The following is a 14,889-nucleotide window of genomic DNA, read 5'->3' as shown; positions in this document are numbered from 1 at the left end:
AAATGTTTCGAGTGCCCTCTAAGGCAATGCACCCGCAGTGATCCATGCAATTAAGAGTGATTGTGTTTCTTTAAACACTACACAAATAGGTAACATACTGATAAGAAACCGTAGTATTTTTGACGTTAAACTGTTGCACAAAGGATTGTCATGAATGAACCCTCACGTGATCTTTGAGACTGTATTAAAACGAGGCTCTCCCAAACAGTGATCACCCTAAAGTTGTATTATTATTTCGTTGTTGTGGATTTGATTTTCTAAAAGCAGCCTGACCTCCCGCTGTCTTCATTTTAGGAGTTGTTATTAATTATGGATATGTTATGTATGTAATTCGGGAGATGCGTCTGCAAAAAGCAGGAAGTCGGCGGTTTATCACGGTGAGAGGAGACTTTCCGCAATGGCAGCCCTGTGGAAAGCCCTGGTCTTGGTGCTCCTGGAGGCTCTGCTGTGCCCTGCGGATGAAGTTACATTAAAGCCGAAACCTGCCCGCAAACCCGTCCGATTATTCACTGACGACGATCTACGAAGTTACAACGGCCTGAAGGTTAGGAATATAATGTAATTTTACTCGAGTCGAGCACCTTCACGTGTCAAAACTCGGAGCACAACGTAAGCTGTCAAACTCTCCATACGACAGTTTTATTTTTCCTCATTCTGTCCACATTAGGCGTTATAGGTGATAATTTAAAAATTAAATCGGCAGAAAAGCTGCTTCTCTACAGTGTAACTTAGTGTTACGCTTCTATGGTCAGAGCCTCGAAATCTCTGTGTTTTTGTTTACAATTAGGATGACCTGTTAATATAATAATACATCGGCGACGGGACGTGATCGATCGCTTTGCTAAAACTGTGTTGTGTTGTTCTGTGTAAATGTGATTTGTATAGTTGGTCTGTGTGAAATCCACCGTAGCTTAATCGTTTGTATTGCAGGAAGGGAAGCCGATCTACCTGGCAGTGAAAGGAGTGGTATTTGACGTAACTAAAGGGAAAGGTACGTGAATTAATAACTTTATATACAGTATATATACTCAGTAACAAAAAGAGTTAAGCATCCCTAAGTAATGGTCCGATTTGGATGTAATTTGGTATACGTGCAGACCAGCGATAAGTATATAAATGATTCGATTTGCGAGGAGTTGGGCCGTCTAGTCACCAGACAGAGGACGCCTCATAGACGCATTAGACAGCATCACTTGACAGAGTTTGATAGGGGTCCCATTGTGGGTTTGCATGAGGCCGGGTGGTCGTACCGTGCAATTGGCCGGCATGTGGGGCATGCAGATGTCACAGTCGACTGATGTTGGAATCAATGGGCATGTGAGGGCACCCACACACGCTGTGAAGGTTCCGGTCGCCTAAGACAGACCACACCAAGGATGGATCGTTGTATTATGCGGCAAGCATTACAGAACCCCGTGACACCTGCACCTGCCATCCGGACACAGGCATTGGACTCTCTACATCACCCCATGCCATCCCGCACCGTGTCTCCACGACTGGCATCAGCCGGACTAAGGGTTCACCGCCCCATGCTTAGGCTGCCTTTAACAACAGTGAAGAGACGGTTGTGTTTGCGGTGGTGCCGTAACCGGGAGGCATGGACTGATGACGAGTGGCGTTGTACTATGTTCTGCGATGAATCTCGGTTCTGCATTACCACGGTTGACCGTCATGTGTGTGTATGGCGACGCCAAGGGGAGAGGACCAATCCTGACAATGTTGTGGAGAGACACACTGGCGTTACTCCTGGCATTATGATGTGGGGAGCCATAGGGCATGACATCATGGTGTGGGGAGCCGTAGGGTATGACATCATGGTGTGGGGAGCCGTAGGGTATGACATCATGGTGTGGGGACCAGCAGTGTGCCCATACTGCCAACTCTGTTTGATCTGATATTATAGTCATTGCAATACAGTCACATGACCTTTGCATCACATGCAGATTCATTTCATTTCCACCACTCTGTCTTGATGCTTCAACTTTTTTGTCACTGAGTGTATTTATGTGTTTAAGATTTGCTTTCTTTAAAAAAAAATCATTTATATAAATTCTGGATTATTTTCATTATTTACATGGATTTGGGCCCCCTTATGGCATATCATATAGGGCCCCCAACCCAGACAATGTTGTTATGTTCCAAATATTTTAGGTTCTTCGCTTTACCCCGTTTCGACTCCCCTGGTTGGTTAATATATCAAACCAGCCCCCTTTGTGTTATATAGTTCATACAAATTTTGAATAACATAAAGAGTATTAATTCTGTTATTTGAAAAATATTTAAGTTCACTGTGGATAGGCCTAAGGGTGTGCCTTTTCCGTAAGAGTGCGGACTGTCTTTAAAAATCGCCGCTGTTGGCGAAACATTACATTTCCTTTATTTGCAGAGTTTTATGGGAGAGGTGCACCATACAATGCCTTGGCAGGGAAGGACTGCACGAAAGCTGTCGCGAAAATGTCTCTGGACCCTGAAGACTTAACGCATGACACTGTAAGTAGAGGCACCTAACTGCCAAACTAGCTGACGGCATGTTGTATGTTTGTATGCACTCTGCTTTTGAACACTCCGCTTGCAGGGTCTGTGTTTTTTGTTTACGTAAATCCTGTTTGAAGTAGATTTTCACGACCGTTTTCTCCCACAGTCCAAAAGCCTGCAGTTAGGCTAGTTTGTGCTTCTGATTTGCTTCCAGTGTTTGTGTGAATGTACTTTACAGTGCACTGCCATGAAGCTGTGCGCCTGCCTTTGAAATGAAATGATCCTTCATTTCCAGTTAAGCACTGGAACCTTCCTGTCACAAACACAGAGGCTTAACCTGCTAAGCCCTGCTACCCTGTGCTGCTAAAATCTGGCTTCAGGACCCCGTCCAGAATAATCGTTTGGAAGATTGATGGATGGATGACAGTCTGTATGCTATGGACATAAGCTTGCCTAGAATGTAGCCTTGTGTGTCCAATTAGATCATATAAACTATCAGGAGGGTGGTTGGGAGACTTTGGTTAGGTTAGGGCACAGGATTCAACCTGAAGGCTGATAGCTCCAGTGTCAGGATTGGCTGCACCTCCTATAACCTGAATTGTGAGGTAACTTTGGAACATATATTTTTTTTGTACCTGGCAGACCGGATTAGCTGAGGAAGAGCTGCAGTCACTGGACAGCATATTCAAAGACACCTACAAAGCGAAATACCCAATCGTGGGCTACACAGCCAGGCGGATCCTGAACGAGGACGGCAGCCCCAACAAACACTTTCAGCCTGAAGATCAGCCCAATTTCAGCATCAAGGACGAGTTTTAAAAAGTCAGTTCCATCTGGAACTAAAAGGGAAAAAAAACACATTTATACATCAATCATGCAAATATTTGGTACCATTTACAACAGTGTGGCAGTCTCTCATATTTTTAATGTGTTCTTCATGGAGTTAAAATGCCTTCACATAATTAGGTATTAAGTGTTTCAGTCCATGTAATGTAGTTAACATGGTCCTATTTGTGACTGAACCTCCAGACATTTCCTTAGAGGGTAAAAGTTTAAACTCACATTGCCTTTAAGTCTATTTGCCCTGTTTCATTTTGTGAAAGGAAAGCGTGAATCCAATGCCAGATCATTACCTCAAACTGTAACCTGGTTTAAACCTGGAATTAAGATCAGTGATGTGCTTTTCGTTTATCAATCTGATCTCCACCAGTGTTCCAACTGCTGGTACCGGAACATGTCACAGATTGGCGGCTTCAGGGTATGTTGTCATTTCATTTATCAGGTCTATTTATGAAGGAGGTCACATCTTTGGATCAGTGGAGGGTGTGCTCGTCATATTTGATGGGAAACTCATTGTGATGTCCGGTGTAAATGGGATCCAAATTGCTGCGCTTCCCCGTTCGGTCCTTGGGGACCCGCAGACAGTCCAGAAAAGTGGACAGTCTGGCAGGGAGCTGGGAGGGAGCAAGAACATGGACCGTCTGTGGGACCCCGACGACTAGGTTGGGAAACGCTGCAAATTGGATTTCCATCTCAGCTAAGTGAATCGATGTGAATCTGAGACACGGTTGTTTAAAGGAAATATTTTTCCATTCATCTTGCGGTATAATGCACACCTCTGAGATGTAGTTTCCAACTACAGACTGTAATTAGTTTTTTTTTTCTTCTACCTAATTTTATAGCATTTGTGAAGTGTCTGATATCTGATTGCTATGGTACAAAATATGTTTACTGTATTTTAGTACACTACAATTCTGTGATTTGTTTTGGGTGATATGCTTGAGATGAAAATTCTAGACTTTGACATAATTGATGCATTATTGTTACTAAGTTAATTACGAATAAATATGAATAGATGCATCCTCGTGCTACCTTTGTTATCCATTGTCTCTGGTTAGTGGTAGTACACTATAAAGCAGGGGTCTCCAACTCTGGTCCTGCAGAGCTACTATCCAGTAGGTTTTCTGTCCCACTTGGCTTCTGATGAGCCACACCTGCTCCTGGTATTTACCTGCGAACAGGTGTGGCTCATCAGAAGCCAGGTATGATAGAAAACGTACTGGATGGTAGCTCTCCAGGACCGGAGTTGGAAACACCTGCTATAAAGCATGCTCTAGAACAGGGGTGGCCAATCTTATCCGCAAAGGACCCCTGTGTGTGCGGGTTTTCGCTGCAACTCCCTAATTAGATTACTAATTAGAGGACTGATTGGCTGGGTTATCCCAAAAACCTGCATACACACCGGCCCTTTGCGGGTAAGATTGGCCACCCCTGCTCTAGAATGACAACAGAGCCATTTAACATGGGGATTGGAGCAAGATATTGAGATTTTATTTGGGGAAGGTAATGAAAACTGATCTAGTGATGGTGGGTAGGAACAAGAAAAAGGTGTCCATTATGGTATGAGGATGCATTAAGGTCTGAGCGTATATACTTGGGAAGAAAAAAATGCTGATCGTAAATGAGAAACACTGATTATTCACAAGCACAAGGGCAGTATCACTGCTCTTCCTCGCTACCCAGAATTCTTCCGTGCAAACAGTTATGCTTATTTATTTATTTTTTCCTAGCCAAACAAAGCTTCTTGGATGTCTCTCAGAACATTTTGGCTATAGAAATCTCCTCTCTGTTATGCACTTTCAAAAACACAGACCGTGACGATAACAACCTTTTTTTTATCTCTTTTCTGTGGGAGGTTGAAACAAATCTACATAAACTGAAGGATGAAGAATGCATTTAACGAGCATCTTTTATTTTTGTTTATTCAATTATTCTGACTCAAAAGATGAAATTATAACAGATGTCACATAGAAGCAGTCCTCATGTTATGCTGCCAAGCATGCATATGACTAAAAAAAAATGGATCTTGATGCTTGATCTTTTTTTGTTACCATTTGCAGTATAATTTGAGTCACAAATCTCACTTTCTGTCATATCTTTTTTTTAATCACGGTGGTCTCTGACTTACACCCGCACTGCTACATGCAGAAGATCACTCATGATTTTCTCACAGTTCTGCTCTTTTCTGGGTAATGTGCATTTTTGATATTAATAATGTATGAAACTGACTCTTGAGTATGTTTTTTTAACTTTAAATTCTCAGTGAGTGATGGGGATGGCAGCTTGTGGGTGACCTTAATTCTGTAGAAGAACTCTTTATAACTGTTTATTTCATCAAGTGAGTCATGTAGTGGGGATTTTTGCTGAATTGTCCGGCCGCTGTCAAAAATCAATGTTTTTGAAATTATTATTTGCATATTTGTTAATTTTTTTTCCACTTCATTGTACTGTAAATATTTCTAAGGAGTTAGAATAAAGGACAGGACCTGGAAATGTTCAGCTTCGATTTTAAGAATAACACAGTTTTTCTGTCGGATGTCACATGCTTTTTGGCTCTTTTGTGTGTTTCGAGGCCAGTGTGCTACTTGGTGAGTTACAGCTTTGCCTGTGATCAGTAGTTTGCTGGTTCGAATCCCAGGCCTGACAGACCAATGCCATGGTTGGAGTCCTGAGCAAGGCCCTTTACCCCCCAGCTCTTGGGGGCGCTGCATGCGGGCTGACCTTGTCCTGTGACCCCCAAGCTTCCACTTAATTGTGTCTCATGGAGAGCTAGATGGGGGAAGGCGAAAAGGGAATTTCCCGATGAGGATCAGTAATGTATCACTATTCTATTCTGTTGTCGCTTTAATTGAATGATGTGGATTTCACCTGACTAAGCATAAGCTGTCCAGGTGTCCGGAAAGATTAAAACTGGATTTCAGTGGCTAATGGACATCAATCAAAATTGCTCACCATGTGTCCATTGCACAAAAAAAACAAATTTTACTCCTTTAGAATGCGTGCATCTGAATCAGTTGACAGTAAGAAGCTGACTGACTTTCTATTATTTAGTTTGATTTTATGTTCTGCAGTACTGTTGACATACTGTTGATATTGGAAATACCGTAGGTGGCATTTTATGGCATTTAATGGTTTCATCATTTGAATGTCAGACATTACAGTCCTGTGACCTCCACCTCAGCCACTTAGCCCCCCCCCCCCCCCGCCTCCCCAACGTGTTGAGTAGGAAGTCTTCAGTTCCTGAACTGACATGTACAGCGCGCCGTTGAGAGTATAGCTGTGACGTCGTACCACCTGTGTTTATGGAGAACCTGTGGTTTAATGTGCCATTGCCGTAATACGACAAACTGCGACGGGGCCTGATGATGTCACTAGACCTCTGAGTCTTCTCTGCACTACACCAGGCACATCATATAGGTTGGGTTTTTTGTTTTTGTCTTTCAACATTTGTGTAACTCGTGCATATTCAGAGTCAGAGGCTAAATAAAAACTCAAAAAAAAAATATATGTATATTTTTTTTTATTATTTCTGTAAGCAAACCCCATAGAAGACAAAATAAAGGGACGAGATGAGAGAAGAACAGAATCAGATCTTTATTGACCAAGTATGTTAAAGATACATGTTAAAGTATGTGTACTGGTTAAGAAGGTCCAGCTCTGATCTTGCCTGATAAAGTAAACATGCATTATTCATCAGTGGTCATTTGCAGCAAGCATCCATCCATCCATCCTCTGTAACCACTTGTCCTGTTCAGTGTTGCAGGGGGTCCAGAATCTATGACCACAAGGCAGGGAACAACCCAGGATGGGGCACTAACCCATCACACTCAATTCATAGCTATGGGCAGTTTGGTAACTCCAATTAACATCAACATGCTTTTGGATTGTGGGAGGGGAACCAGCAAACCCAGCGGACCAAACCCCACGGTGGGGCATGGAGCCGTGGCCGAGCCTCGAACCCTGGTACTGAAGGTGTCAGGCAGCACTGCCAGCTACCGCGCCCCTGTTGCAAGTATAGATGTTGTTTTTCTTGTTCCAAAAACACTTGCTCACTCTGTTTTCCCACTTGCTGAAAAAAATACTCGTTAAGAGCTACACAATGTTAGCCAAGATTAATCTTTTTGGTGTTTACCAATTTTTCCATGTACGAGGCCGAAGAACAAGCACAGATTAGAACAATAATAAAATACCCAAAGTTAGTTTTCTTTAAAAAGCACCGTTCCAACCATACCCTCTAAAGAAAAAGCACCTCTCTGCGTAGACTGGCACGTCACGCTTTCGTTTCCACAACGATCCATCCGCCGCTCTTTAAGGTAAGTGGAAGTGTGTGGTGCTTTCAGTCCGTGATGCTGCTTCCTCTGCCCATTACCAGCGGAGAGCTTCCTGCGTATATAAAGCACATGTGGGTGTACACAAGCGAGCACACTGCTTCTGCCTTCGCTGGGGTCGATAACTCACACCATGCTGCTAATTTGCCTGTAGCCCATGTGAAGGCAAAGGGAAGCTGGTGAGATACTATCACAGGTAAGTCTCATTCTCGTGATTAATTATATTCCGATTGTCTGCACAGGCCTGTTAATTTCAGATTATGTAGTGGGAAAGTATTAAGAAGAAGATACCTTTATTGTCACTGTTACAGATACAATGGAATATTGTTTAGAGCAGAGCAAGGCTGTAGACTGTACATATATGTGTGTGTGTGAGTGTATATATATATATATATATATATATATACTGTATACATATATAGAGAAAGAGTAGTACTTATAGGTTATTGTGGTTCTGTGCTTAAAGATGTTTTGGTAACTTTGATATGCACTGGGGTAATTTCAAATTTATGGAAGTATATGGATTTACTTGTGACGTTTTTTAAATATATATTTTAATAACCTTTAAACAATTCTGGATGAGTAATACAAGTCGGATCAGCAGCACATTTATAATTACAGTCGTATACAGACATGCAGTTGTAGGGTTCGTGAGGTGTATCCATCTGCATAATAGTTTCATGTTTGCTTATTGTGAGAGTTGACTTACAGTCAAAACAGGTATTTTTGTTTGAGCTGATTCAAACAGAGACTGACGCCCCCAGCGTGGCATGCACACGCCGATTCCCACTGCGTGTTTTATGTACAGCTGCCTCGATTCCCACTGCGTGTTTTATATACAGCTGCCTAGCTGAGAGTTAGGGTTAGGTTAGGGTTAGGGTTTTTGCTCCTGAACATGAAGCCTTTATGTATCCATAGAGGCAGACGCGTCTCTAGCCCAAATCAGATTAAGCACTTTGCTCAATGGTACAACAGCAGGACCCCTTCAGGCTAGTGAGTTGAGAGCCTTTAGGTTATGAGGGCTGGGTTGGATTTCTGAACATTATCTGTTATCTCTGTGCGTACCATAACTGACGGAATACCTCTACTAGCATACACCAGTCCATGTTCCTCAAATGCTCTTAGTGTTGCACTTTCTGCTGATTTGAATAGTTGTCTCTTTAATTTCTTGCCTTTTTTGGGAAGATGCTATCAGTTATTTTAAGTCCTTTTGCAGGACTGCTTACTCTTGTATCTGGGCATTCATTAGAAGCTCAGCCTAGCTACAGTTATGCCTATGGACTCCTTGACAGCCATGTTTGTAAAGTGATATTTGCCTCATTTGTATTTAATTTTGGAAAAAAGCATCTTGCCATACAAAATAAATGTAAATATAAATACAAAATATGGTACGTGCACCTGTCATGGTGAAGTACGGGTTGTGGAACTGGATAACTTAAGGTGGTTTTCTCACTTTAGTGAAAGAGACGACAGAACAGAATTTCCCCGTCATCACCAAGTGTACTAATGAAAGTGCTGGTTGGTTACACAGTGGTAAGTTCCTTGCACCCCAACTCGCTGCTCACAGTGTGTCTTTCATTCCTGTGATGTTTAGTAATGCATTAAAGACACGTTTACTAATGTTTACTAACACGTCTCTGTTTCCCCATCAGTCGAAAACACTAACTGAAGGCAACATGGACTCAAGCATCGACTTGCCTTCAAATGTAAGTACTTCACTCCTCTTTTGTAATTCTTGTCCTTTATATTAAAAAATATAATATAAAGTAAGGTAAACAATGACGATAAGAGCACATGGGGGATGAAATAGTTTATGTTTGAAAAATAAATACATGCCAGTTAATGAGAAAAGCAGTTATATTAGAAAATATGCCCTTAGCTGATAGACAGCAGGCCGAGACTGCATGCTTGTGGATGAAGGAAGATCTTTGAAGATGATTTCTTTGAAGTGAATTCCGGTCTTGAGGGCAACACATAGATCTGATCTAGCTGAGACATCCTCTATTCAGGCATATCTACACACCAATCTTTCCACTATCTAATGTAATTAAATCTGTTTCCAGGGCGATATAAGGAAATCTTCCACTGCAGTGGAAAACGCACCAGACCAGGTTACTGGTGAGTAAGAGCGCTTAAATTGTGATTTAAATTTTTTTGCCGGCATAGGAAACTGAATACAGAAAAAATTCCATATGTTGAGTTCGCACGAATTAGACCGGCGGTATAATTGTGATGGATTTACACAGGCACACATCACGCATTACGTATAATAATTACTCGTGTTTTTCTTAAACAGGTATTAACAGGTGGAGGAGGCTGTTTCTGCAGATTCAAAAGAACAGAAACTCACAGCCTGACACTTCCCACGGCTGCCAGTTCAGGACCACACTCTTCGGACAGCCCCTTTCTTCTGTCTGCGAGGAAGACGGAAGCCCTCCTAAGCCAATCAAAGTAGGCCATCTCTTTAAACTTCGTAGGTTTGGGAACAGGAATTGTCATCCATACCTACTGTTTGGCTGCAGAAAGAATACAAAGATTCCATAGTTCAAATTTCATAGGATGCACATTAATAGCAACATGGCTGAAGATATATTCTTTCATTTTATTAATGAAGATAAAAGCCTCTTTCTATGGCAGATACAGAGACTGATGGAATATTTTCTCCTTCTGCCCTTTACAGGACATGCTAATATTGTTGTTGAAGAGAGGTCCCTCTGCTGAGGGAATATTCCGGAAGCCTGGCAATGCCAAAAGACTGAGAGAGATCAAGGACCAGCTTGACAGAGGGGTGGAGGTGGATATGCAGGTGGAGCAGACCACCTTACTGGCTGCTCTTCTAAAGGTAGGAGCAGAACATTACTTTATTTTTTTGTCTCTTCATGGGGTCACAGGAAAAGAAATAAAATAAATCTGGTGTCTTTCAAATAAAAATAGCATTTTCAAAAATGTCAACATCACATATTTCAATGAGGAGCATCATTCAGTACCTAACGTATAAGATAAGATAATATTTTATTGATCACAGAGGGGGGAAAGTCTTGAGAATCAATGGCCTAACGTTGGAGATGGGTTATTATAGTTTCTATAAGAGACATGTATCCCATGAGTTAAATGCAAAGTTTAAAAAACATTAGAGTGAAAAAATAGTTTGGACAACATGTTTGGACAATAGCAGTATTGCTCAAGACATGCTCTGTTGAATTTTAGGATTTCCTGAGACACATTCCTGGAGGACTGCTCGTTGCTGATTACTCCCAAGCCTGGATGATGGCTCTGGAGAACGAGGATCCTGCAGAACGGCGCATTCAGCTCAAGCTGTAAGTGTCAACTTACTAAATGAACAGCTCTCATGAAAAAAAACATTATTCAAGCAGAATTAAGGGAATCCATTAATCTAATGAGTAGTACTCCAGTGAAAAGTAACTCCTTTAAGCTTTCTGTAAAAAGAGACTCTAGATGAGTATGTTCCTTAATTGGCAATACAAGTCTTGTTGTACTATAAATGAGAATGATATACAACTACCAGGCCCAATAAAGGTAATATATATTTTTCATTTGTTTTTTCAGGGTACATGACAATCTTCCAATGGCCAACGCCATGCTTCTGCAGTACCTTCTGTGTGTCCTCCTACACATCAGTAGGAACTCCAGCACTAATAAGATGGATGCTAAGAACCTAGCAGTCTGTATATCACCCAATCTGCTGCAGTGGGATGATGTGGATATGGTTGAGAAGGTGAGGTCTCTCTTCAAGTCAGTAAGAGTAGGGTTAGACCATGTTTCTTAATGCCAGTCCATTCTTAATGATATATTCATAGTCATATACTACCTATAGGAAAGTGATACCAGTGTGATCTTAACATTGTAAGTAAAATGCTCATGAAATGTCTTTTTTTTTGTCTAGGTGACGTCCCTTACCCAATTCCTGATTGAAGACTGTCGTGGAATATTTGGAGAAGACATTCTGACTCTTCTTGGAGACCCTGACAATGAAGAACTTTCTGATAACTTAGGTATAATATTGATTTTTTAAAATTCCATTTTAATTCCATACAGTGCATTTGCTGTGTGTTCATAGTACGTCCTGAAACTATCTCTGCAAAACAAGTGTCTTTGGGAGCAATTAAGTTTCTGTTTGTCTGTCTGTCTGTCTGTCTATCTGCCTTCTTGATGTTCTAGTGCCGTATGAATCTGTAGAGTGCACAGATTAACCTCAGCAGGATGTGCATAAATTATCAAGACCAACAAAGTTTCTCTTTTTCAGATTCACTCTCGCACCAGCAAGACTTGGCTTACGAGAGCAATGATCCAGATACCGACTGTGACCTGGGGGGCAGCATGGAAGGGCAGCTCAGCGTTGCACATCACAATGAACAAAACCGGCTTAAGGTGGATGCGGACTCAAGCTTGACGAACAGCGCTTTGCGCACGTCGCCTCCCTTCAACAGGAGGCGCTCAGAGCCCATCATCTACCTGCCTGCTGGCAGGAAGCCCCTTATGGTGGCCAGGAGCCATGATGACTTGAAGAAGGAGCGGTCCGTCTGCCAGCTGCTGAAGAAACAGAGCTCAGAAACCTTCTTCCTGTTGCTCAACCGGAACTCGAAGAGGCAGGCCGCCCACCACATAGACAGCTCATACTCCTCCTCCTGCTCCCTGGAAAGTGCTTCCTCCAGCCTTTCCGATGATGCCATTACCATCCCCAAGAGTATCACGAGGTCTAACCCCAGCCGGCGGTCTTTCTCCACCATACGCCGCGAGGAGCCAAAGAATCACGCCAAAATGGGAAAGAGACGCTCCATGTCCATGAGGATAGAAAAACCTAAAAATCCAAAGTTCAAAAACAGGTGGAGTCTTAAGAAGGTGCCGACACAGTCAGAGGCTCTTATCCAGTGTGAAACTGCACAGAATGAGGTTGAGAACGATACAGATCAGCCCGATCCAGTGCCTAAGCCAAGACCACTGTCCATGTCCACCACAGAGGTGTTTAAGCTGGTGGATAGCAGGATTCCCAGCCAGCCCCCTTCATATGAGCAAGCAATCAACAGAACTGCTGCCCTGCAGTTCCAGCCAAAGACTGTACAGGATGCCCGCAATCTCTTTGGGAACAGAAGACTCAGCTTTGAGTCAACGACCAAAGACTTATTAACAGAGAAGTTCTCCTATGAGGGAACCATCGAGGATGCCCCAGTAGGTCCTTTCCGTCAAAGGGCCATGTCAGAGTCGGTATCCGACGGCAGCTGCAAGAGACTGAGCCGCAGAATCAGCCAGCCCCTGATGGAGGCCATATTGACGGCAAAGGAGTCTTATGTGTGAGCTTCCATTAGAGCCCTTCCATGTAATTAATCAGGGACGAGTGCAATATGTCAGCTTTCTGTAAGGTTACAGGTTCAGAAGTTGTACAATTTTTGTACAGATTTAAATGTTTTCTATGTAAGAAAACTATGGATTATACTGTATATAAAAGAATATATACTATGTGTGTGTTCTATAAGTGTGTGTACGTCTTGTCACTCAGAAGCTATGTAAGAAAACAAAAGCTACCAGTTATTTTAATATGCTATATAACCGAAATTTTATGGAAATGTACTTGTATATATAACATGTATTACGTATGTCTTTTGTCCCTCTTTTCAATGTTATCCATCTCATTCACTACAATAAATTGTGTTTTTGTTGTTAAAGTACTGGATGGGGACTCTATTTATTTCACACGCATCTCGCCTACCTGCATTGGTTTTGTGGTGGCGGCTGGCATTTTCTGACATTTGCACATCAAGGTGTGAATCGCAGGGACTCGGTCCCTGCCATCCATCAGGCGGCAAACGTGACAGAAAGGTCAGGAAACAAGCTGTGCCACCGACCAATCATAACGAAACTTGAGTGGGTTGAAGGTGCGAGATAAATATGATGCCTTCCTTACATACAGTACTGCTGTATGCCTGCATGCCTGCATGCCTGCTATGACCTAGATAAGCCAAACTCCTCCATCCTTAATCTCACATGTCCCACCTAACTAAAGATGTCTCCACCAGTCGTGCTACTTCTCCTAAGCCCATGTTCCATTGCTCAACGACAACGTTGTAGCCACATTAAAAAGAGGAAACCAGACCACAGTTTCTCTGAATTTTATTTGCCTGCTTGTTGCGACGATGCTATCAGAAAAAACAGATACAGTTTCCTGTGTCAGATCATGTGCTCACGATCCGTGAAAAGATACTGAGTTTTAATGCTGCCAGACAGTCTTGGTTCAGAGTGGAAAGATGTCCTACGATATATGAAAACATATTCTTGCTTATTTATCTCCCTAATTTCACTTGTCAACTTAATAATGACAATGACATCATTACCTGCTTTTTTTTATTGTACTTGTTTTTGTTTGTCTGCATTTACTACTGTACACACAAGAATTTCCCGCTGCCATCAATAATGTTTTTCTTAGCTTACTACTTTATCAATGCAAATATTTTTGATTTGATAAAAAAAGGGGTAGATACAGATACCAATTAATTTCTTAATTTGTATTTGAGTACTTAAATCTGCTCAAATTTTAATATATGCTGTCAAAAAAAATTGTTTTGGGATACCGATGCCAAAAATATTTATCCTCTAGATGAGAAGCCAGTATGACTGTATGCCACAGAAATGTGTTTTCATTAGTGACTGGAGGTAGTTTCCTACCTCCAAGGCCAGCCCTGGGCATTCTGGAGCCCTAAGCGAGATTCTGACGAGCACTGAACCTTTGCCAGTGTGGCCCTGGGCATTCCGGGGTCCTAAGCGAGATTCTGACGAGCACTGAACCTTTGCCAGTGTGGCCCTGGGCATTCCGGGCCTCTAAGCGAGATTCTGCTGAGCACTGAACCTTTGCCAGTGTGGCCCTGGGCATTCCGGGGTCCTAAGCGAGATTCTGACGAGCACTGAACCTTTGCCAGTGTGGCCCTGGGCATTCCGGGGTCCTAAGCGAGATTCTGCTGAGCACTGAACCTTTGCCAGTGTGGCCCTGGGCATTCCGGGCCTCTAAGCGAGATTCTGCTGAGCACTGAACCTTTGCCAGTGTGGCCCTGGGCATTCCGGGGTCCTAAGCGAGATTCTGCTGAGCACTGAACCTTTGCCAGTGTGGCCCTGGGCATTCCGGGCCTCTAAGCGAGATTCTGCTGAGCACTGAACCTTTGCCAGTGTGGCCCTGGGCATTCCGGGGTCCTAAGCGAGATTCTGCTGAGCACTGAACCTTTGCCAGTGTAGCCCTGGG

General features: G+C 42.7%; 2 protein-coding genes across 2 annotated transcripts; both read left to right on the top strand.

Moving 5' to 3' along the window:
- Positions 1-207: 207 nt before the first annotated feature.
- On the top strand, positions 208-4,335 carry nenf (neudesin neurotrophic factor). Its single transcript, XM_023839364.2, has 4 exons — positions 208-544; positions 931-991; positions 2,387-2,490; positions 3,118-4,335. The coding sequence occupies exons 1-4, from the start codon at positions 398-400 to the stop codon at positions 3,292-3,294; spliced, it is 489 nt and encodes a 162-aa protein (XP_023695132.1). The 5' UTR covers positions 208-397; the 3' UTR covers positions 3,295-4,335.
- A 3,316-nt stretch (positions 4,336-7,651) lies between these two features.
- Positions 7,652-13,324, top strand: LOC111857929 (uncharacterized). Its single transcript, XM_023839185.2, has 10 exons — positions 7,652-7,839; positions 9,102-9,176; positions 9,296-9,349; positions 9,707-9,761; positions 9,940-10,094; positions 10,324-10,485; positions 10,851-10,960; positions 11,211-11,379; positions 11,548-11,656; positions 11,908-13,324. The coding sequence occupies exons 2-10, from the start codon at positions 9,150-9,152 to the stop codon at positions 12,954-12,956; spliced, it is 1,890 nt and encodes a 629-aa protein (XP_023694953.1). The 5' UTR covers positions 7,652-7,839; positions 9,102-9,149; the 3' UTR covers positions 12,957-13,324.
- Positions 13,325-14,889: the final 1,565 nt, after the last annotated feature.

Source organism: Paramormyrops kingsleyae, chromosome 14 (assembly GCF_048594095.1).
Source record: "Paramormyrops kingsleyae isolate MSU_618 chromosome 14, PKINGS_0.4, whole genome shotgun sequence".
Classification (NCBI taxonomy): Eukaryota; Metazoa; Chordata; class Actinopteri; order Osteoglossiformes; family Mormyridae; genus Paramormyrops; species Paramormyrops kingsleyae.
The sequence above is the reverse complement of the archived record's forward strand: the minus strand, read 5'-3'. Positions and strand labels throughout refer to the sequence as shown.

What these genes read in the sequence shown, in the direction of transcription:
- nenf (XM_023839364.2), top strand. Translation starts at nt 398, where the DNA reads ATGGCAGCCCTGTGGAAAGCCCTGGTCTTGGTGCTCCTGGAGGCTCTG. An exon ending in GAAGTTACAACGGCCTGAAG is followed by an intron (nt 545 to 930) that starts GTTAGGAATATA and finishes TTTGTATTGCAG; the next exon opens with GAAGGGAAGCCGATCTACCT. An exon ending in AAGACTTAACGCATGACACT is followed by an intron (nt 2,491 to 3,117) that starts GTAAGTAGAGGC and finishes TGTACCTGGCAG; the next exon opens with ACCGGATTAGCTGAGGAAGA.
- LOC111857929 (XM_023839185.2), top strand. Translation starts at nt 9,150, where the DNA reads ATGAAAGTGCTGGTTGGTTACACAGTG. An exon ending in GCCCTCCTAAGCCAATCAAA is followed by an intron (nt 10,095 to 10,323) that starts GTAGGCCATCTC and finishes TGCCCTTTACAG; the next exon opens with GACATGCTAATATTGTTGTT. An exon ending in CGGCGCATTCAGCTCAAGCT is followed by an intron (nt 10,961 to 11,210) that starts GTAAGTGTCAAC and finishes TTGTTTTTTCAG; the next exon opens with GGTACATGACAATCTTCCAA.